The sequence below is a fragment of the Exophiala dermatitidis genome (assembly GCF_000230625.1).
Source record: "Exophiala dermatitidis NIH/UT8656 unplaced genomic scaffold supercont1.2, whole genome shotgun sequence".
Lineage (NCBI taxonomy): Eukaryota > Fungi > Ascomycota > Eurotiomycetes > Chaetothyriales > Herpotrichiellaceae > Exophiala > Exophiala dermatitidis.
This window is the reverse complement of record NW_008751647.1, coordinates 611,412-630,509: the sequence shown is the minus strand read 5'-3', so window position 1 is coordinate 630,509 and position 19,098 is coordinate 611,412. Positions and strand designations below refer to the sequence as shown.

Sequence of the window (19,098 nt, the reverse complement as noted above, 5' to 3'; positions counted from 1 at the left end):
AGGGTGCCCCGTAGATGGAGCCTAGTACTGCCACTGTGAAGTATGAGCCGGGATGTGATGTCCGGGTCTCTGTGGTTACAACATGTGCCAGAGTGCTTAACTGTGGCGCAGAACTTGCAGCTCAGAGGCTGTCGGTGATGATTATGATGGAATTTGCTTGTTGAACTACGCCATCCATTGTGGTTGCTATTGCTCACTACTAGTACAGACCTCCATTGATTTCTCCTCGCAGCGCTGCATCTATCCCAACTTCATCTCCGCCAGGTATACAATCCCGCACGTAGGACTACCTAATAAGTGCCTACATACTATTCAAAAGGGAGGACGGCATCCTTACGAGGCTGCCCAAAGTGCGGAAATACTGCCCGACGAAACAGAATACAGGCGAACGCCATCGGGGCCATTTAGTGACGCGATTCGTTGTGATGCGGGGGAAGAAAGACGCGAAATTAAGGTCTGATGGCATATCAATACGTCATGTCCTACGATCCCGTCTGGCAACCTCCAGTGTGGCTCCCACTTCAAGTTCGAGACTCTTGTTCTCAGTGACCCCCCGAGGCGCAAGCTGAGATCGTCTGATTGACCCGACAGTACTCTACAAATGTAGCGAGTACGGACAACAATGTGGAAAAAGGGGCACAACGCAGGCAGCTTGTAGAGCTAGCACAAGGGACGGGTACTTTTGGCTTCTCCGCGATATTTCGTAGCATCTGCATACTTTTTTCGTTCAACGACAAGGGTCTTTTAGTGGCTTCAGACCGCGGTCTACAGTTGTATCTCTATACTAGCGGTACCTGGTAGTAGTACCAGGTATTTCCAGTTAGCAGTGATAGACACCTGCACCACTGATGCACCGGCTTGGCAGGCAATGAAGTCATCGATCTGACTGTCATTATGAGCATGTCACTCCTACTACAGTATTCAGACTCTACTGCTATCCTGTCCGTCAACTACGTCCCAGAAAGCCTTTGCACGTCGATTGCCCAGTAAACAATCTTTGTTAATATCCAAATCCAACACAGCGGCCGTATCAATACTCGCCCGCAACAGAAAGGTTACCACCATGCAGCCAATTCTACGTCTAGCCGCCCGAGCTCCTAGAGTTCCCCGGCAGTTCCCAGCTCTCGGCTCAGTTGCTCAGCCAGCGAGATTTGCACACCAGTCCTATGGCAACGAACAGTCGGGAATGCAGCAAGGAACCCATGAGAAGAATCCAAAAGTCGATATGGAACATCCTGGGCCTGAAGCCCCGGCCAGCAAGGGAACCGCAAAGCCATCTTCATCTTCGTCTTCATCCTCATCCAAACCCTCTTCGCAATCCACTTCCACCTCGACTTCTGAGGGTCAATCGCAGGGCACACCGCAGACCACGAGTCAAGGCGGAAGTCCTGCTATTCACCGGCCCAAGTCCGCGGCCGAAAAGGAAGACCCTGAAGTGAGGAAGCACAATGAAGAGATGGAACAGCGAAGCGAGAGAACGGTAAATCAATTGAGCGAAGAGGACAACAAGGTGGATAAGAGGTATTGGAAGGGTTCGTCTGACCATATCTGTCGTAGTGCTTGCATACACTAACTTTGGAGTAGGCGATGTTGGTCCCAAGGACCCGAAAGAATTGCCCGAGAATGTTGGGAAAAAGTAGTCTTCTGTTGTTAGCCTGGTGCGGCGTTACAGGCCATGCTTGAGTAAGGCACAGAGGCCGCTGGGTATGGAAGGGCGTCTGCTGAGTGCCATACATAACTTGTAACATTATCCATTAGTGTTCGTTCGCACAAACGGTTCCTTCATCCCTTTCGGAACTTCAATATGTCTTCGAGGCGCACTCGTCCTCTTTGGCCCCATCCGGCTTGGCCTTGATCCACTTCTGGCCTGACCAGAGTGTACCATGTCTGAGCCCTTCGATCTAATTCTTCCTTGCTCAAAGAAGATGCCCAGCTCTGGCAGACAACATCAATGGCCTTGACAATGATCGCCGCAGCCTCTTCCTTTCTTGTAGCCAGATCTTTTGCTTTCTCCTGTTTGGCACTGGATTTTTGGGTCTCCGTCCCATTTTCAGCTTCTGCGCTCGTGTCAACCACAATCATTGACTTGAGTAGATAGTTTAGCGGTGCCTCAGGTCTGTAAATCGGTGGACCACTCTTGCCCTTGCCGTTTTGACCTGCTATCAGCGGACCATTAGACCTGCGAAGAGTCTCCAGGTCCAAGCCCCAGAAAGCGGTAGTTGGAGCAGTTTGCTCGTCCTCTTTTTTGGTCAACACCTGTCTTCGCATGACGGCCACTTCTCGCCCCATGATTTTCACCTTTGGCTGTCCCACTGCCCAGCCGTCCTCTTCGGCTGTAGGGCCTGTTGTTAATCCCAGGTATTTGGCCTTGCTCTGGGCTCCAGCGCTGACAACGGCCTGCGCGAGACTCCACCTACTTGACATTGGTTGCTCAGGATGGGTATAGGCAAGAACGACAATGGTAAAGGCGAGAAACAAAGGTGCTCGGTTCGTCTCGATGACGACTTCAGCTAGTTCGTCAACGGAGAGACTCGTCTGAGGAAGGGACAGAGAAGCTTCATCGTCGATGGTTTCGGCCTTCGACTTCACGCGTTTCGAGGCTGAAGCAACCGATGCACTGGCTGTGCGCTTTTTAGGATTGGAGACGCGCTTTGCCGCATTGACAACCTGTCTCAACACTTTTTCATCAGCAAACAAAGACTTGAGATCATCTTCGGAAGCCTTGGAGATGGCCTCGGGCGTATTCAGTTGCAGTTTTCGCAGCACATTGATCTTGGGCATCGCCTCGGCCAGAGGTATGCGAGCATCTTTGGTCAGAAACCTGAGCAAAGCCTGCACTTCGGTGGCAGCGGACATGTTTACACAATGATGAAAGAGCGGATCAAGAGTACGATGGGATCGAGCCAGACCACCGGCAGAACTATAGACCCAGACAAGGCTGCCTATCAATGCCAGTGATGGTTCGGTATGGCATTGGTGTACACTGTACTAGTAGTAGTGGCCTGGCCTCGCAACTTTGGGTTCAATGTTGGTGGCGGGCCAAACTGCACTTGGAAGAAGATCAGCCCCAGACCAAAAATGGATCCGACGAAAGAACTTAGGAACTTAGACCAGCGCCAAGTCGGCGGCCGGACCCCCAGCACTGGTCACATTGGCGGGAATGATGCCACTAGCATCAACTAGCAAGACTAATGAGTCTCGTAGTAATTTAGTGGGATGAAACCTGCCGGTCCTCAACTCATGAACCACTGCAGGTGCCGTTCAGCTACTGTCAACCTCCAAAGACTTCATCTCACGACCATCAACCCGCACGGCGCCCTCTCAGATGTGCGTTTTACGCCTTTCCCGTTCTCAATAGCCGGGAATATCATTATCTCGCCACTTACAATCGCCATATTTTCCAAGTGCTTCAATTTCGAATATCTCACTGTCTGTTCCCGAAAGGGGTGGCGCAGCGTAGCGCCAATGGCGCGCCGACCTCCTTCACCGCGATCCCAACCGACCGACGAAGAAAAAACGTTGCGAAGGACTTCAACCCGGACCTCAAACCCGAATGTTTTCAGTGACGAATATGCCCTTAACCCTTTTGAATCCTTGGGCGACCTCAGCCCAACCAGCTCAATCGATAGCCGAGCGGAACATCTCACAACGGAGCGTGGTGAGATAGAGTACACACCTCCAGGACTACCAGGAATTGGTCTCAGTTTCTCCTCCAGCACAGCCGGTCGATCCGACCATCTCGCCGGTACATCTCGAACCTTGTCACTCTCCTCCCACTCAACGCTCGATAGTCAGATAACACCCAGCACCTCCTCCCGATTTTCAATGCCTCGAGCACAGAGTCCTTATCGTGGCCCAACCGCACCGAGCCAACCATATGGCCTCTATCCACAAGTTACGCGTGCCTCCAGCATTGCCAGCGAATCAACCATCCGGCCTGTAGAACGACCGTTCGTTCCACAAGGTGGCCCTGAACATCCTTATTCAATGTATCCCCAGAACACTGTTCCTGAAGAAGATGATGATCCAGAACCACATATAACTTTGGGCTTTCCAGGGCTTGCTCAAGTATACCAGTCCGGAAACACTTCACCTGAAAATGACTTGGGCGACATTGTGGGAAGTGATGGTCATGTCGAGCAACTACCTCCGTACAGTCGGTATGCAGACAATGTGATCGCAAAGGGGGACATGGCGACGATCGAACCGCATGCTACCAATATCAGCGACGCAAACACACTACGGCCTTCTGTTCGACCCGTCGAATCCGGCTCAGACGTGGAACTGACCGCCGTGAATTCCGAACCTTCAACGGCAGAAGTTGCCAGAAAGGAAGGCTTGACTGGGGACAAGAAAAGAAAGACGTATTGTGGATTGCCTCTCTGGACGCTGGTTACTCTGGTTGTGGTTGTTGTATTGGCAGCCGTGTTAGGTGGAGTTATTGGTGGAATTGTTGGCAACAAAAAAGGAGCAGACCGGGCTGCCGCGTACGTATCGCACGGATTGCAAAATATGACAACTTTGCTAACTGCTTTACAGTTCATCTGCTACAACCACTGTCTGGCTCGATGCCGATCCTGCTGAAACCGGTCCTTCGACGCCTCCTTGCCCTACAGGCCACTTTCAAATCCCTCTGAATCAGACGCAGGAAATCAACTCGTGTGTTGTCGACAGTGCCTACTCTTCGGTTTGGAGCTGTTTTGATTTTGCCAGACTCGGCCTGAATGTCTTTGAAAGCGCTCAAGGACGTCCACCTTTGTCAGTCGTGTTTGACGACTACTCTGTGAGGCCCCAACTTTTCAAATATGGGCCACAGCCCCCAGACTTCAATGGCACGGCTTTTACCCTCTCCCCTTTCAAAGACAAGGATGACGACCAACTTGGCGTCGCTCTCTTTTTCAGCGTGCTATTTGATAAGCTCAATATTTGTGAGTATGCTTGACCCCTGGGCGGTTCTGCAAACTAACCTTCTCAGTGCCTGGCGATGCCCTCACTCCTCCGACCAACGGAAAACGAAGCGTGGCTGCCGAAGAGCTTGTAGAAAGAGGCGCTAGCAAGACCCCTGACTACCTCAATGTTGGAGATCAACCATGGTATTGCTTCTGGAACTCCACCATTAGCGAATTCTGGGTCTTCTTGGGCCAAGACATGAACAACTCATCCATGGCAACCGTGGCCACCACTAGCCCTGCATTTGTCGGAGGCCCAACGACTGCTACACCGGTCTATGTGACCTCGCCGTCATCGACCCCGTCATCAACCACTTCCATGAGCCCATCAACGAGTCATGACCCAGCATTTACGATGCCGTATCCCAGCCAACCAACGGGGGCGGCACACTGGACTAGTTCACCGGCCGCGAAAGTCCGCCGCGACGCCAGCAACACAGGTTCGTACGACTATCCCAAGTTGGTTAAGATGGTGGAAAAGCGAAAACCGCAAGGCAACGTGCCGCCTTATTGCCAAAAAATGCAGGTCCTCAACAATTGGCAGATCGTGCCGATACCCAACGTCCCCACGATCGCAATTCAAGAGAGCGAGTACAGTGCTGCTGCTACTGCTACAGGCGGAAGCCGAATGGCCATGCGCCGGCGTGCGGACGATACCGTTCAGCAACTGGGGTCGAACTGCGTCTGCGAATGGTTTAGCGTTTAAAACGCGAAAAGAGAAGGGCAATGCGGCATGCCTTGCACCGGCCCTTTGGTTCTTATGTGTCGACGAGCTTACGATTGTGTGATTTTTTTTTGTGTTCGGGCTTTCTTGGTCATGGTGTCCAGGTGCTTGTGGAAAAGGCATTGAGGGTTATCCAAGGATTTTGCTCCCGGATGGTAGCAGGGTTTTGTTTTAAATGGATTTATGTGAGCGCTGTCAGCTTGAATCAAGAGCAGACGGCGAAGGAACGGGAAGCAAAGTATTCTTGGACACAATATTGTGTATCCTACGTGGATTTCCCTCCCACAGGGGGGGGTTATAGGGACTACAAAGGAGGCAGATTATAATGATATGTGACTTTTAGAGAGGATGTGGCTGCTTGCTGCTCGATGAGATGCGGCGTTGATTTGTGTGATAGAGACAATCTACTCCCTCCCCGCAGACACCGAGTCGACGGTACTAGTACTACGTAGGTAGTATTTCGAGGTCTGCAATGTTTTAGTAACGCAGCTGGATGGGGAATGGTGAACGTTACGCCGGCCGCTCTGTTCGTCCATCATGACCATCTTGAGTCCTCCGCTTACGAGTTAGGATGATAACAACAACCCTCCAGGAACCATCGTGATCTACCATTATGTTGCGGCGTTGTAGCATTCCAGCCTGGGGGTTTGGTTGCAGCCAATCATGTCTTGGCGTCGTTGCACCAGGATCCTGCCAGATGAACTCAATCAACACGTAACTTCGATGATGCGCGTCCTTTTGCCGCCATGGAGTGATTAACCTTTGACAGTCGTTCCTTGTTTTTAGATCTTGTTTTTGGTCATCTATCTTTTTGTCCTTTCACTCAAGAGTCCTTCAGCAGCAATGCACGTGTAACATGGACCATTGGCTGGCAATCCAACTCTGTTTCAGCATCACAATCCGGGATCAAGCATAACATGCCAGCCCGAAGCAGACACTTCAAGCGGCGGCAACCGTTCGAACATGACAACAGCTTGATCTTGGAACGCGCGGAGGGGCCAGTTGGCTTTTTCAACCCAACGCGGGCGCATTTCCTATATCCAACCGTTTCGCGGGTGAAATCACACATTAAAAACGACGTCCAGGACACGGACGACTCGGTGCGTGATCGCATAAAGGACGAGAAAAAGGAACACGAATCTCCTGAACCTGCGAAGAATGTCCGGTTCCTTTGGCGGTCGCGCGACAATCGAAAAGGACGGCATGCTCTTCTAGTCCAGAGACCGGCACCTGGCGAAGAGTCGAGCTTCCTTACCCCTCGCAGCACCTCTGACCCACGGGAGATTCTCAGGAACGTCAAGCGGACCTTGACATATTTTCCCTTTTGGGATGTTTCATGGCTCGTGGCTTTTATCTTCACATGGGGAAGCGTGGTATGGGTTATCAATGTACGAGTATCCAGACCAAACGTTTATCAGGAGAAACTTCTAATGTTGATCAAAAGGGCTTCTTCGCATGGCTGCCGCTCGAGGCGCCTTCTACGGAGTTCCACAACGAAATCCTCTACGGGGGTGGTATAACGGCTTTCATTGGCGCCATCATCTTCTTTGAGACAGGCTCGATTCTCCTCATTATTGAGGCAGTCAATGTCGATCACGCCGGTTGTTTCGGCTGGGCAGTCGAGCAGCTGATGGACGAACAAGGCGGTGGCGGCGGCAAAGCCAAGTATCGTCTGAAGCCGAGCAAAAGCCACTGTCGCCACCACCACCAGAACCGACATAACTTTGTAGGTAAGAGCGCAGCTGCTATTGAACAACATACCGGGCTGGCCCAGGAAAAGTCGGAGCAGGAACAGAAACAGGATCGACAATGGCAGTGGTTCCCGTCGTGGCACGACCTTCGCACGCACTATTTGCACGAACTTGGTTTCCTGGCCGGTGCGGCACAACTGTTTGGGGCTACTGTGTTTGGAGTTTCCGGATTCACTGCGCTTCCTGGTATCAATGACCGTCTGAGCCCGCAGAGCGCGCTGAACGGGGCATACTGGATCCCCCAGGTCATTGGCGGCAGCGGTTTCATCGTGAGCAGTACACTGTATATGCTCGAAACACAGTCAAAATGGTATAAACCGGCCTTGAAGATCTTGGGCTGGCATATTGCATTCTGGAATTTGATCGGCGCCATTGGATTCACTCTTTGCGGTGCATTGGGAATGGCGTACGGAAACTCGGGAGCTCAGTATCAGGCGTCTTTGGCTACTTTTTGGTAGGTTGCTTGGGGTCCCATTTGGTGGCATTTGCATCTTGTGAAGCAATTCGCTGACTATTGGTGTTCTACTAGGGGATCGTGGGCTTTCTTGATTGGGAGTTATCTGCAGTTGTACGAAAGTCTGGACAAACATCCGGTCGAAGAGACATCGAAAAAGGAGGATACGCCGAAGCAATAACTTGTATCACTAGAACAATCCTGGGAGTTGGAACTGCAGGATTCTAATCGAAACCGTCCGTGATATTTGTGTCATCTTGTTTTAGTTGCTGTACATGTAGAATCTGTTTTCAATCCCTCTGATGAGATATGAATATACGCAAGGTTTGTTTTATCGAGAGACATATTAAGCGGAGAGCCAGATAGGGTTTACTCGAAGGAAAAGATGCCAAAGACCGTGCTCCGAGCCTCGGAAAGCGATGATTGTATGAAATAGCTCAGCCTTGCGGTCAGTCAAAAACAAGTGGGACAAGGCTGGCGACAATTGCCTCGGCTCAAGTCCAGTTTCCGGTCGGGACATTCGACCATTGAGTGTCTCCGCAGCGTTCAATGCCAAAGGTCGGGTCTGTAGCTACGTCTTTTAACCTTTATGTAGGGTGTAATTGATCCATTGGCTCTTTGGACTTCTTCTCTTCCCTTCTCTACCTCTCGTCTGTCCAATACTGTGCCCCTTTCTAGCCATCTCTCAGTGATACCAAACGTCCCACCACCATCATGGCGCAACGAGCACAGCAGATCGCCGGCCACCTCAACTATCCCTCGGGATTGCTGGCCGGCCAGACTGCCATTGTAAGACAGCGACAGCTTTGCTTTCTGCCATTGTGACTTGGCCTTCACCTTCAAGGCCAAGTCGAGTTTGTGTTTATACGTGGACGCTAATGGTTTTGTTGTTTCCAGGTTACAGGATCAGGACAAGGAATCGGCGCCGAATGCGCCCGCCTGTTCGCCAACGAAGGCGCCAAAGTGATTGTCTGCGACGTGGACAGCGCCCGATCCGACGCCATGGCGAAAACAATCAACGACGCCGCCCCCAACCGAGCCCTCAGCGTGCCCGGCGACGTCACGGACCCCAACTACATCAAAGTGCTTGTGAAAAAAGCGGCCGAGTTTGGAAACGGCAAGATTCATATTATTGTCAACAACGCCGGATACACGTGGGACGGCGTGATCCACAAGATGAACGATAAGCAATGGGACACGATTCTGCAGGTTCATGCCACGGGACCGTTTAGATTGATTCGTGAGGCGGCGCCTTATTTCCGAGTCAAGGATGGTGAACCCAGGGTCATTATCAATATTAGTAGTACGAGCGGGACGCATGGAAATGCTGGCCAGGCGAATTACTCTCTGGCAAAGGCTGGTGTTGTGGGGTTGACGAAGACGATTGCGAAGGAATGGGGGCCACAGGTAAGGACAAGTTCTAACTTCATAAAAAGAAACGATCTCCCTCGCCCCGGATACGCCGCTTGTTGCTGTTGTTGTTGGTGCGGTGGTGCTAACGACTGTGTGCTGTGTTTAGTTTGGTGTCCGAGCAAACACAATCGCATTCGGTCACATCGATACCCGTCTGACTCGTGCAAAGGAGGCCGGTGCCTTCATCACCACGGCCGACGGACAGCGTGTTGCACTGGGAATCCCGAGCAAGCAGATTGCTGACCGTCAGGGTTCGGAGGCTTCTCCGTACAAGGATATCCCGCTTGGTCGACCGGGCACTGCGACGGAGGCTGCTTCGGCCGTGTTGGCTGTGGTTTCGCCGTTGTTTTCGTATGTTAACGGTCAGACTATTGAGGTCACTGGTGGACGAAACATCTAGACATCTAAGCGGGGCTTGCTATTTTCCTGATAGGGGAGGTGGTGGTTGCCTGCATTTGATGCCAAAAAAAGTCAAATATATCTGTCGAAACACTTGGACTTATATTCACTTTCTACGTCAGCAGACAGCAGTGCCTAGCCCGAGTTGTAGTCACCATCCGAGTTACAGTATCATCCATTCGGCATCTTGGTCATCATTGCGGTGCGTACTATAGTCACAAAATTAAGGGAAAACAAGCATATCGGTGTAAGCGTGCAAGCGAAGGGAGCAGTGGGAGCAGGAAACATGGCAGGACATTAGCATTCTGCTGGCCAGTGACTCGGCTGGATTGCTATCAATATCAATGCTCGGCCACTGAATCATTGTACTACTAGTAGTCAGACAGGATGATGATGAGACTCTCATTGTTGCGGGTATGGGGTACTACTACCCAGGTCTGGGATATTGTTCGGCTCGACCTCGGCTCAGCCTGATCTACTTTTGCTTCTTGGATCTCTTGCAAGCTTCGGTCTGCCTTCAGTACCGACAGCTGGAGCAAGTGTCGCTCGAGACAATGGACCATGATCAGCTTGGATGTATGTCCTTGCAATCTCAGGTAACTTGTCTTAGACTCTGCTTCCGATCCAGTGGAAGCTCAGGCTGAACGCCGAGCGACAGGAATGGCTTGGGCCTAGAACCTGAACCTCGTATTGCCCCTCCAATGTCATCGCCAAATATCTCCCATTGCAGGGTTCAAGTTGCACAAGACACGAATGCATGCCTGCATACATACATATCATACCAGATGGACCAGCTCAGCAGCGGTGTCTCGTATTCTGCTGAACTAGAGTCTCAGGCCACTGCAGAGCCAGGCCAGAGCCAAGCTGCACCTCTCCCGTCTATCCACGCTTCCGCATGGCTTAAGGTTCTTTAATACTCTGATAAGTCGTCATGGCTCAACTCATGAAAGAACAAGTGTTTCTGTGGTAGTAAGTAAGAGTGGTTTGAAGCACTCACCCGCAAGCAAACCAACCCCGTTCCCCCGGCCCCTTGACATCTTCCCCCATTTCAGGCTGTATACGCACGGCACGACACCATGAAGAGACTATTTGGCAAGAAAAAGAAGGCTGCTACAACAGCACCCGAATCACCATCATCCAGTAACAGACCCTTTCAGCCGGTAACATCATCATCTCAAACAAAATCACAGCAAAGCTTGTCCGTCAAACCAGCATATCTGAATCTGCAAGAGTTCACACTTCCTCCCCAAGCATACTCCGTATTCGCAACCGCGCGGGACGAAGAGATTCATCTAGATCGATGTCGTCGCTGTTCCAATGTGTTCGTACACACGTTCATGGAATGGACCACCAAGATCATAGCAGGAATACCACCGCCGCACCATGAGTACACAGCCATATCGTACGTCTGGGGCGACTATATTCTGCTCCCTCTCAAATGCACCAATTGCAAAACAAAATTCCGCATCCCCATGCACAGCGCATACCGGTTTCGCCGGCTGATGATGATGACGGCCAACTCCGGCGACACGGTCTGGTTGGACGCGCTATCAATCGACCAGGAAGACGACGAGGAGAAAGCAAAAGTACTAGCCGTGATGGGCGACATCTACAGTCGCGCAAAGACGGTGGCCGTATTGTTTCCCGAAGGCGACCGCGACGGGTTCCACCTTGTCTACGACCTGACTCAAGCCGCGACAGCGATCAATAACAACAAACTCGAGTTCTCACAGTCAGGACAGGACGGACACCCTGACACCCGACTTCAGGAACTGAGTAAAGTCTGCGCCGACTTTTATGGTATGCTGGACCAGCTCGACCTGACCCTATATCGGTATACATACTGGCGACGCGCGTGGACGTTCCAGGAATGGGCGCTGGCGCGCAACCTCTCCATCACCTGGGAGGGCGGGATGCCGCTGAACCTGGTGCCGGTAAAAACCACGATCCTGCACGCCGCGACTCTCACAGCCGTGTATGCCTTTTCTCAGGGCGCCTACGCCACCATCAAAATGGGGTTCCCGCAGGCCGCAGTGCCAGGCAAGTTCGAGACGTTGAGACGACTGTTTCCCGACGAAGAAGCATTCAATCCTCCAGGCATGGTGGATGAGAAACAACTTGTTTTTGACATGTTGATGTCCAGCATGAGTTTCGGCAGCGCCTTGGGTCTGCGAGCGGCAAAGGGGCGCGATCTGTCAAGGCTGGCGGACCCGGAGCCCGTTCACGAGCTGTATGACCTAAGGCCGGGTCTTCCTTTGTCGGCGGAAGAAAGGTTTCGTCACAGATTGTGCATGGCCCTGCACAGTTTCGGCATGTCGAAGCGCGAAGCCCGCTATGAAGCCGACCTAGTCAATTGCTGGGCGTCCATGTGCAATATCAGGTGCCGCTACAATGTGCACGATAGCTACGCTGTTGCATTGCAGGAGATGCTGCATAGTTTGAGAACGAACCATGGTGTGCAAGTATTCAATTTCCATGTCACTACCTCGGGAGCCAGTGGCGAAGTCGACACTTTGTTCCAAGAGTATGCCCGTCCCCACGACCAGTGCAATGCCAGGGGAAAATTCAATGATGTCCCCATCTTCTCTGGCAGAGCTGATACGGCTGTCCATCTCCGGCTCGCGATTGAAAAGCCATTGGTCCTGCCGCGCCTCACTGGGTCTGGTGTGCAACTTCGCAAGATAAAGGGTGCTGCTATCGAGTTTGTAGTGCCGTTGACAAATAAAGAGGAAGTGCTTTATCATATGAGTACCGCCGTCTCCGGCACCGCAGATCAGTTTGTCTTTGGCAATGTTCTGTCCAATATTTCCGATGTTTTGGAAGTTGCCTCGCTTGACAGTTTGCAGCGCAGCTCGCTGGTTATTGTCAGTATCCCGCTCCTCTCGGACTCGCCGGATGCAAATGCGAAATATCAGGAACTCGGCGGTCTGGTCGTCTGGGCTGTGGTACCTACTATTGGTCTAAATGGTAGTTTCGTCGCAAGAGAAAGCCTCAATGGGACTCTTGTACTGGCTGGACCAGGTCCAGACAATGCGGGAGACGGTAGGGGCAATGGGCAGTGGGCCGTGCTTGCGTACCTTACCTTGACGGATCACCAGAGTGGTACATTGCTTCTCCCTGTTGATGTCCACGGTTTGGATTGTCCGTGTCCCGCGGACCATGGCGTCGGGTACATGAACCTCACGCTCAAGTCGCCTGTCCGCAGAGGTGTCGTCAACGGAGCTCTGCTGGACGACCGGATTATTCGAGGAGTTGTTCGCTTCGAACCTGCAAGTTGCACGGCTTATTGAAATGCTGTCAAGGACGATTGATTCGGTGCATGACCAGGCTGGTCTCAACTGCATTGCTGTATCTAGTCTATCTTGCCAAAGATATGATGAAGTTATGACCATTGATTTGGGGAATGAGGAGCGCGCTATCATTGTACAGGAGTTATGTGGTGCACGGAATTGACCCGCTGTCAGGACAAGGCTGCGCGTCCTTATTATTAATTAGCTGGCAGCTGGCATAGAACTACCGGATCAGACACCGGCCCGCTTACCGCACACTGGTAGTAGATCGTTAGCCGACAGTCATCTCAGTGCTTGTTTCCGATCTTCTTCTCTTGTTTGCCATCTTTTCTCCAGTTCCCCGTGGGGGAGGGTCAGAATAGAATTTACGATTGGATATTTTCTGGATGTTCTGGGTTCGATCTGTGTGGCAGCTTGAAGGATAAGACTCTTTCTTTCGACAGGGGTTGGCCGAATTCGGGTGGGGGCGCCGCCGGCCGGGTAGTGTTTGCCAGTCGACTGTCTAACGTGGCCACGATGAGCAGCCCAAATGAGCAGCACAACAATCTATCAGAGATGGAGATGGAGGTGCCCATCGAGACAAATTCTCAAACCTTTGAATTCGACAAGATCGAGCCGACCGTGTCAATAGGGGCGTCGCTGGAAAACGCTGACTCCAACAGCAATCCGTACGGTTCCCGGCCAGCTTGCTTCAACAGTCTGCTGCAAGAATGCCTGTTTGTGCTGACGACGACGGTCGCCGTGGGCCAGAGCTCCATCTTCACGGGCGCCATCATCTGCATGACCAACTACATCGCCGAGGATCTGGACATGACGGCGGCTGAAGTGACGTGGATCAACGCAGCGCAGACGCTGGCCGCGGGAACGTTTTTATTGTTTTTCGGCCGAGTGGCGGACCTGTTTGGACGTCGGGCGCTGTTCCTGATCAGCCTGGCCTTTTTCAGTGTTTGTTTGCTCATTGCCGGGTTTGCAAAGAACGCCATTTATCTCGATGTCTTCTGTGGGCTTCTGGGACTCAGTTCGGCGGCGTCGGTGCCGCCGGCGATTGGCAAACTCGGGGCCGTGTACGACAAGCCGTCACGCCGCAAGAACAGAGCATTTGCGTGCTTCAGCGCCGGAAACCCCGTAGGTTTTGTTCTCGGGGCGTTCATCTCGGGTGTGGTGATGCAGATTTCGACGTGGCGGGCGGCGTTCTGGGTCATGTCGGTCATCTACGCGTTTTTCACGCTGGCGGCATGGTGGACGACGCCGCACGACGTCGAACAGAGTCTGGGCGGGTTGAATATGGAGACGTTTGTCAAATTCGACTTGCTGGGCGCTTTGTTGGCTGTGGCGGGAATTGCCATGTTCACTGCGTCCATGACCCTCGCGGGAGATGCGCCCGACGGCTGGAAGACTCCCTATGTGATTGCCTTGCTGGTGGTGGGCGTGGTCTTGATTGCCGGGTTCATCTACTGGCAAGGCGTGTTCCGGTACCCTTTGATGCCGTTGAAGGTGTGGAGGGATCGCAATTTCACTCTTGTTGTTGTTGTTTTGTGTCTGGGCTTCTATGGGTTTGCAGGAAATCTGTTTTGGCTGACCTTGATGTGGCAGCGCATCGATGGCTTGTCGCCGCTCATGAATGCTGTCCATCTCCTGCCGGCCGGCATTGGAGGCATTCTGGTCAACTTTTTGGCGGCTGTCATCATGCACCGCGTCAGCAATAAGGTGATTATGATCGTTGGTGCTGTCAGTGCCGCCATCGCCTGTGCCCTGTTCAGCGCCATGTTTACTCACATCTCCTACTGGGCCCTGGCTTTCCCGGCCCTCTTGTTCAGTGTCCTCTCGCAGGACCTCGAGTTTACCGTCACAAACATGTATGTCATGTCTAGTCTACCGAGGGACCAGCAGTCTGTTGCCGGTGGTCTGTTCAACACCGTCACCAGGCTGGCTGCCACCGTGGGCCTGGGTATCCAGACCAGTGTCTTCAACAGTGCTGGAGGGGCCGCCCAGGGCAGAGGCGCCGTCATGTACCGGCCGTACCAAGCCACTTTCTGGGTCTCGTTGGTTGGCTCTGTGGTTGCGCTGTTCCTGGTGCCTTTCATCACCATAGGCAGGCAGGGCGGTGGTCACAAAGTGGCCTTGGATAGGAGGTCACAGAGACATCAGGATTAGACACCAAGATTAGAGTGGCATATACTGTATCTGCATCTGTATATATTCATTGATCGCCAGAGCCTGAGCCTGAGCCTGCAATATAGGGCTCGTCTTCCAACTGTAACCGTGCCACTTATCTTGGTAAGAAGACCGCAATAAGCACTATCGGATTAGAAATCGGACAGGCTGTCCCCCGCGAAACGGGGCTCTCCGCTTACGCTGCTCTGGCTCATTGGAGTGCTTACCTATGGCTACCAAAAGCAGTATTGGCATAGGCCGCAGTTGGCAGTTTGGGTCGAGGACGAGCGAATAACCCGAAGTAAAATGCCTGGAAGCGAGATGAAACAGGACATCTACTGTACGAGTGGAGGATGAGGATAGGGCTGGCCAGACGTTACAAGTTGGTATGTCGTACTACTAGATGGTCAGTGTCCGCCTGGACCGTGCTCGCCAGCTGTCAGCGAGTTCAAAAGCTGGGGTAAAGATAGACAAAAAGTCGACGTGTCAATGTCTGAGACCATGTACAGTCTTCACAAGGTACAGTATACCTGGTATGCAAGACAACGTGGTCGAGGGAAGATCGTACTTCGTTGCGCAGACCCTGTCAGGGAGACTTCGCAGCCAATTTCCAGGCTGCAGCCACGACAATGAACAATCCGACTATCGATGAGGCTGGAGAGATCCCCGTCGCACACGATGCTGGTGTCGACGGTGGCCGCCCATCATGGCAACGCCCAGGTACTCTCCCACGATCGACACGAGTCCGAGTTGGATCTGTCGGGTTCCATGGTCCTTGATCCTGAATATAGATGCCTTGTTTCACCTTCGCGCTGCCCACTGCGCCACGTCCAATCGGCACCACCAGCAATTCCCTTTCTGAGTCGCATGGACAACGAAACAAGACAAATCACACGCCCCCTGGATATGCTGTCTATGAGCTATCGCGACTGATATCCAGATCTGGACTTGAATTCGGATGCAGATTCAGGTGCTTCTAAGACCATTGCCGATCAAAATACAGTGCAGACAAGCCAAACAACTGTTCCTCACTCACACCGCGATTGTCACCACCACAGCACTTTCACAATATACCTGTCAGTGCCGCAACGAAGAGTGATAGTGATACTGCCTCTTGTTCATTCGGGATGAAGTCGCTGTTGGGTGCTTGTCGCAAACCTGTACCTCCCGCTGTCAGTAGCCAGCATTCCTAAACAAACTGCGGTCTGTCTACCAGGACACTCGAAATATGTGGAGGAGAAACAATAACACAAACAACACCAACACCAGCATGGAGCCCGTGCTGGGGTACCATGCCTACCCAGAGCAAACAATGGACGAGCGGTATTTAGAGACAATCCCAGAGGTTGAGTCTTTGTACAGTCGTCGCAGTAGTGTTGCGACCAATCTGCCCGAGTTGCCATTGTATGTGCACCTTGTCTTGTTGTCTGTTCTGTCTGGTTCACCCTGGGATATCACACTGACATGAGTGCTTTCCTACAGTCGCGCTGTACCTCCCATGACGGACGAAGACTATGAATATGCGCATGAGCCTCTCTCCTCTACAAACACCACCTTCTACACACATCAACCCTCCTCAGTATCCCTCCACGCGCGGTCCGGCTCCGGGTCTGGCTCTGGCCAACAACCCAATGTCTCACCCATCAGCACACCAGGATCATTCCATGCCCACAATGGCTCGGACGCATCTTTGGTCTCTCCCATAGATTCATCTTTTCCCTCTTCGTCACAACACGAAAAGCCGGCACGAAGCCAGATTCCCCGCAGACTACCTCTCAAGTCGCCAGAGGAAGTACCCAAGAAATGGACACTTCAGAAGACAGATGGAGAGACACGATGGGACGAATACTCAGGTGAGCCCAGTCAGGCCGGGAAGCCTCCATCAGTCCGACCAGGCGCACTGCCACCTGTCGAGCATCAATATCCTCAACTCAAAGAAAGAACCCGACAGATCCTCGCAGGGCTCAAGGATCGGGAAGCTGTGAAGAGAACTACTCGAGAGACTGCTACTTCAGTAGCAGAACCTGACCCATTGGACAACCCCGGGCAGCAACGACCTCCATGGAAAGGCGCAAGTGGCAGACACGCCATTGTCGAACCGGTCAAGAACACTCCCTCGGCTCGGACTCGTCCTTTGGCTTTGCCAGAGCGCAGACGAAAGGCTGAACCTGAGGGTGTAGCACGAGAAGTAGAGGCGCCGGGAAGAAAGACACCAGACCAGTCACAGCCGACTCCAATGTCGCCGATCGACGCTGTTTCCGTGGCCGCTTCCAGACTCCCATCCATCAAACCGACTCCATCAGAAGAAAGCATCAGACCAGTCGTGCCGCTCAAAGTTCGCAACACACCGCGTGCGGCGTCAGCGTCGACACAGAGTCCGCGACCGCTGGATAGTCCATTCCAGAGTCCATCTTCCTCAGCTCCACCCGTTCGCGACACGATTCCCAGTCCTGCCCCTAGTACCGTTCTTGTGGAGGGAGCAGATAGTCCTACCTTGGGTTCAGGTCCGGTTCCGGCTCCAGCTCCGCTCGGTTACGCCGCTCCGGAACGGACTTCAAGTGCCGAATCGCTCGAGACCGTGGTGAGAGACCAGCCGCAGCCGCAGTCACAACGCCAGCAAGCACCACCACATACTTTCCAACGTGAAGCCGACACCACTTCCAGTTGGGCCACTTACACAACGAGCAGTAATGGCGAGTACAGCAGTTCTGTCCTCGATATACCCTCGAGCCCCCCGATCCCACGGGCACAATTTACCAGCAGTCCCGACAGATTTGATACCGATTCGTCAGTCGGAGTTCCTGTTCCTGAGCCGATTATCCTCCGCAAACGAGTTGCAGCAAACAATAGCGCAGCCAACACCGGCAGTCGTCCAGGATATTACGATGGTGATCGTAACCATTATGATAATGACAACAATTACAACAACCGTAGTCTATCCCCCTTTTTCGTCGCGTCCGGTCGAAAATCCAGTTCCAACATTTTGACCCGAAAGGCAGTCGGCGACGGCAACAGTGTTAAGACAGATAGCAAGCCACGTGCCGTCAGTCTCATGACCCATTTATCATCGGCAGACAAATCGCTCCCTCCGACGCCCATGGAGCTCGAGGCCGCCGATAAAGCATCATCGCTTCAAGCCCGACTGGAAGATCTGTCGCGGCGCAAGAGGAACATGAACAAGATCATTTCCGAGTTGCGCGAATCGCTCAAAAAGAATGCGATTGTGTATGATGCCAGAAAGCGAAAGGAGGTCGACAAGATGATTGTCAATTTGGGTTTGGAGTTGCAGGATATTACTAATGAGGAACATGAGACGGCTCTACGGTTGCATCGGGTCCAGAAACGGAGGGATAAGGAGGATTTTTATGAGCAGCCTACGGGATTGTGGATTAAGAGGGTTACGACTTGACGTTGATCTGTTTTTTGTTTCTGTTGATCTTTCTGGTGTCTGGTACCAAAGACGGGCTTTTTGACGACTCGGAGTTGTTCGAAGCAAATGGAACCAGGAACCAAGTGTCTTGAAATGAAATGGTTTCGAAATGGATCTGGTATCAAAGAGTCCAAGACGGCTTTTCGACGATGGATGTGTTTGAATGGACCAGGAACCGAGTCCGAGTCCGTGTCTTGAAATGGATTGGAATGAAATGGTTTTAGAAATGGACGTAATGGATTCAGTTTGGGGAGCCAGCTGAGACGAAACAAGATAACAGGTTCAGGTTCAGGTTCAGGTTTCTTCAGGCAGGCAAGCGAAATACGGTGATAATTTCTTTTGCTGGAGTGTTGCGACGATACTCGTGCAGAACAAAAACCAGCGGATGATTGATTCAAGTCATAGCATTCATAGCGAAATACCCATTATTGTTGATGTCGTTGGCATTGTTTTTTTGTCCAGTAAGTACCTTAGGCGAGGCAGCCGACAGCACAGGGCACTGTCATTTTGTACCTACCTAGGTATCTTGGGAAC

The 19,098-nt window shown here is 52.3% G+C and overlaps 8 protein-coding genes across 8 annotated transcripts; 7 read left to right on the top strand and 1 right to left on the bottom strand.

The window, feature by feature from the left end:
• The first annotated feature begins 141 nt into the window (after window positions 1–141).
• HMPREF1120_01735 (uncharacterized protein) lies at window positions 142–2,761 on the top strand. The gene is made up of 2 exons (XM_009155759.1): window positions 142–1,532; window positions 1,585–2,761. The coding sequence occupies exons 1-2, from the start codon at window positions 1,064–1,066 to the stop codon at window positions 1,638–1,640; spliced, it is 525 nt and encodes a 174-aa protein (XP_009154007.1). The 5' UTR covers window positions 142–1,063; the 3' UTR covers window positions 1,641–2,761.
• HMPREF1120_01734 (uncharacterized protein) lies at window positions 1,783–2,856 on the bottom strand (the record flags this gene model as incomplete). The annotated part of the gene is made up of 1 exon (XM_009155758.1): window positions 1,783–2,856. One exon carries the CDS (start codon window positions 2,854–2,856, stop codon window positions 1,783–1,785), a length of 1,074 nt encoding a protein of 357 aa, XP_009154006.1.
• A 381-nt stretch (window positions 2,857–3,237) lies between these two features.
• Window positions 3,238–6,097, top strand: HMPREF1120_01733 (uncharacterized protein). The gene is made up of 3 exons (XM_009155757.1): window positions 3,238–4,487; window positions 4,540–4,928; window positions 4,976–6,097. Exons 1-3 carry the CDS (start codon window positions 3,241–3,243, stop codon window positions 5,653–5,655), a joined length of 2,316 nt encoding a protein of 771 aa, XP_009154005.1. The 5' UTR covers window positions 3,238–3,240; the 3' UTR covers window positions 5,656–6,097.
• A 313-nt stretch (window positions 6,098–6,410) lies between these two features.
• Window positions 6,411–8,342, top strand: HMPREF1120_01732 (uncharacterized protein). The gene is made up of 3 exons (XM_009155756.1): window positions 6,411–7,061; window positions 7,118–7,878; window positions 7,954–8,342. The coding sequence occupies exons 1-3, from the start codon at window positions 6,591–6,593 to the stop codon at window positions 8,057–8,059; spliced, it is 1,338 nt and encodes a 445-aa protein (XP_009154004.1). The 5' UTR covers window positions 6,411–6,590; the 3' UTR covers window positions 8,060–8,342.
• Window positions 8,343–8,380: 38 nt separating this feature from the next.
• HMPREF1120_01731 (3-oxoacyl-[acyl-carrier protein] reductase) lies at window positions 8,381–10,154 on the top strand. Its single transcript, XM_009155755.1, has 3 exons — window positions 8,381–8,667; window positions 8,776–9,285; window positions 9,398–10,154. Exons 1-3 carry the CDS (start codon window positions 8,593–8,595, stop codon window positions 9,689–9,691), a joined length of 879 nt encoding a protein of 292 aa, XP_009154003.1. The 5' UTR covers window positions 8,381–8,592; the 3' UTR covers window positions 9,692–10,154.
• Window positions 10,155–10,766: 612 nt separating this feature from the next.
• HMPREF1120_01730 (uncharacterized protein) lies at window positions 10,767–12,980 on the top strand (the record flags this gene model as incomplete). Its single annotated transcript, XM_009155754.1, has 1 exon — window positions 10,767–12,980. One exon carries the CDS (start codon window positions 10,767–10,769, stop codon window positions 12,978–12,980), a length of 2,214 nt encoding a protein of 737 aa, XP_009154002.1.
• A 555-nt stretch (window positions 12,981–13,535) lies between these two features.
• HMPREF1120_01729 (MFS transporter, DHA2 family, multidrug resistance protein) lies at window positions 13,536–15,134 on the top strand (the record flags this gene model as incomplete). The annotated part of the gene is made up of 1 exon (XM_009155753.1): window positions 13,536–15,134. The coding sequence occupies one exon, from the start codon at window positions 13,536–13,538 to the stop codon at window positions 15,132–15,134; it is 1,599 nt and encodes a 532-aa protein (XP_009154001.1).
• A 258-nt stretch (window positions 15,135–15,392) lies between these two features.
• HMPREF1120_01728 (uncharacterized protein) lies at window positions 15,393–19,004 on the top strand. The gene is made up of 2 exons (XM_009155752.1): window positions 15,393–16,538; window positions 16,617–19,004. Exons 1-2 carry the CDS (start codon window positions 16,363–16,365, stop codon window positions 18,541–18,543), a joined length of 2,103 nt encoding a protein of 700 aa, XP_009154000.1. The 5' UTR covers window positions 15,393–16,362; the 3' UTR covers window positions 18,544–19,004.
• The last annotated feature ends 94 nt before the right edge of the window (window positions 19,005–19,098 follow it).

Bases quoted from the DNA above. Each gene is read 5' to 3' on its own strand.
- HMPREF1120_01733 (XM_009155757.1), top strand. From the start codon at position 3,241: ATGAACCACTGCAGGTGCCGTTCAGCTACTGTCAACCTCCAAAGACTT. The intron at 4,488-4,539 runs GTACGTATCGCA...ACTGCTTTACAG, and splicing joins GGAGCAGACCGGGCTGCCGC to TTCATCTGCTACAACCACTG. The intron at 4,929-4,975 runs GTGAGTATGCTT...TAACCTTCTCAG, and splicing joins ATTTGATAAGCTCAATATTT to TGCCTGGCGATGCCCTCACT.
- HMPREF1120_01728 (XM_009155752.1), top strand. From the start codon at position 16,363: ATGTGGAGGAGAAACAATAACACAAACAACACCAACACCAGCATGGAG. The intron at 16,539-16,616 runs GTATGTGCACCT...GCTTTCCTACAG, and splicing joins AATCTGCCCGAGTTGCCATT to TCGCGCTGTACCTCCCATGA.
- HMPREF1120_01731 (XM_009155755.1), top strand. From the start codon at position 8,593: ATGGCGCAACGAGCACAGCAGATCGCCGGCCACCTCAACTATCCCTCG. The intron at 8,668-8,775 runs GTAAGACAGCGA...TGTTGTTTCCAG, and splicing joins TGGCCGGCCAGACTGCCATT to GTTACAGGATCAGGACAAGG. The intron at 9,286-9,397 runs GTAAGGACAAGT...TGCTGTGTTTAG, and splicing joins CGAAGGAATGGGGGCCACAG to TTTGGTGTCCGAGCAAACAC.
- HMPREF1120_01735 (XM_009155759.1), top strand. From the start codon at position 1,064: ATGCAGCCAATTCTACGTCTAGCCGCCCGAGCTCCTAGAGTTCCCCGG. The intron at 1,533-1,584 runs GTTCGTCTGACC...ACTTTGGAGTAG, and splicing joins GGATAAGAGGTATTGGAAGG to GCGATGTTGGTCCCAAGGAC.
- HMPREF1120_01732 (XM_009155756.1), top strand. From the start codon at position 6,591: ATGCCAGCCCGAAGCAGACACTTCAAGCGGCGGCAACCGTTCGAACAT. The intron at 7,062-7,117 runs GTACGAGTATCC...GTTGATCAAAAG, and splicing joins GCGTGGTATGGGTTATCAAT to GGCTTCTTCGCATGGCTGCC. The intron at 7,879-7,953 runs GTAGGTTGCTTG...GTGTTCTACTAG, and splicing joins GCGTCTTTGGCTACTTTTTG to GGGATCGTGGGCTTTCTTGA.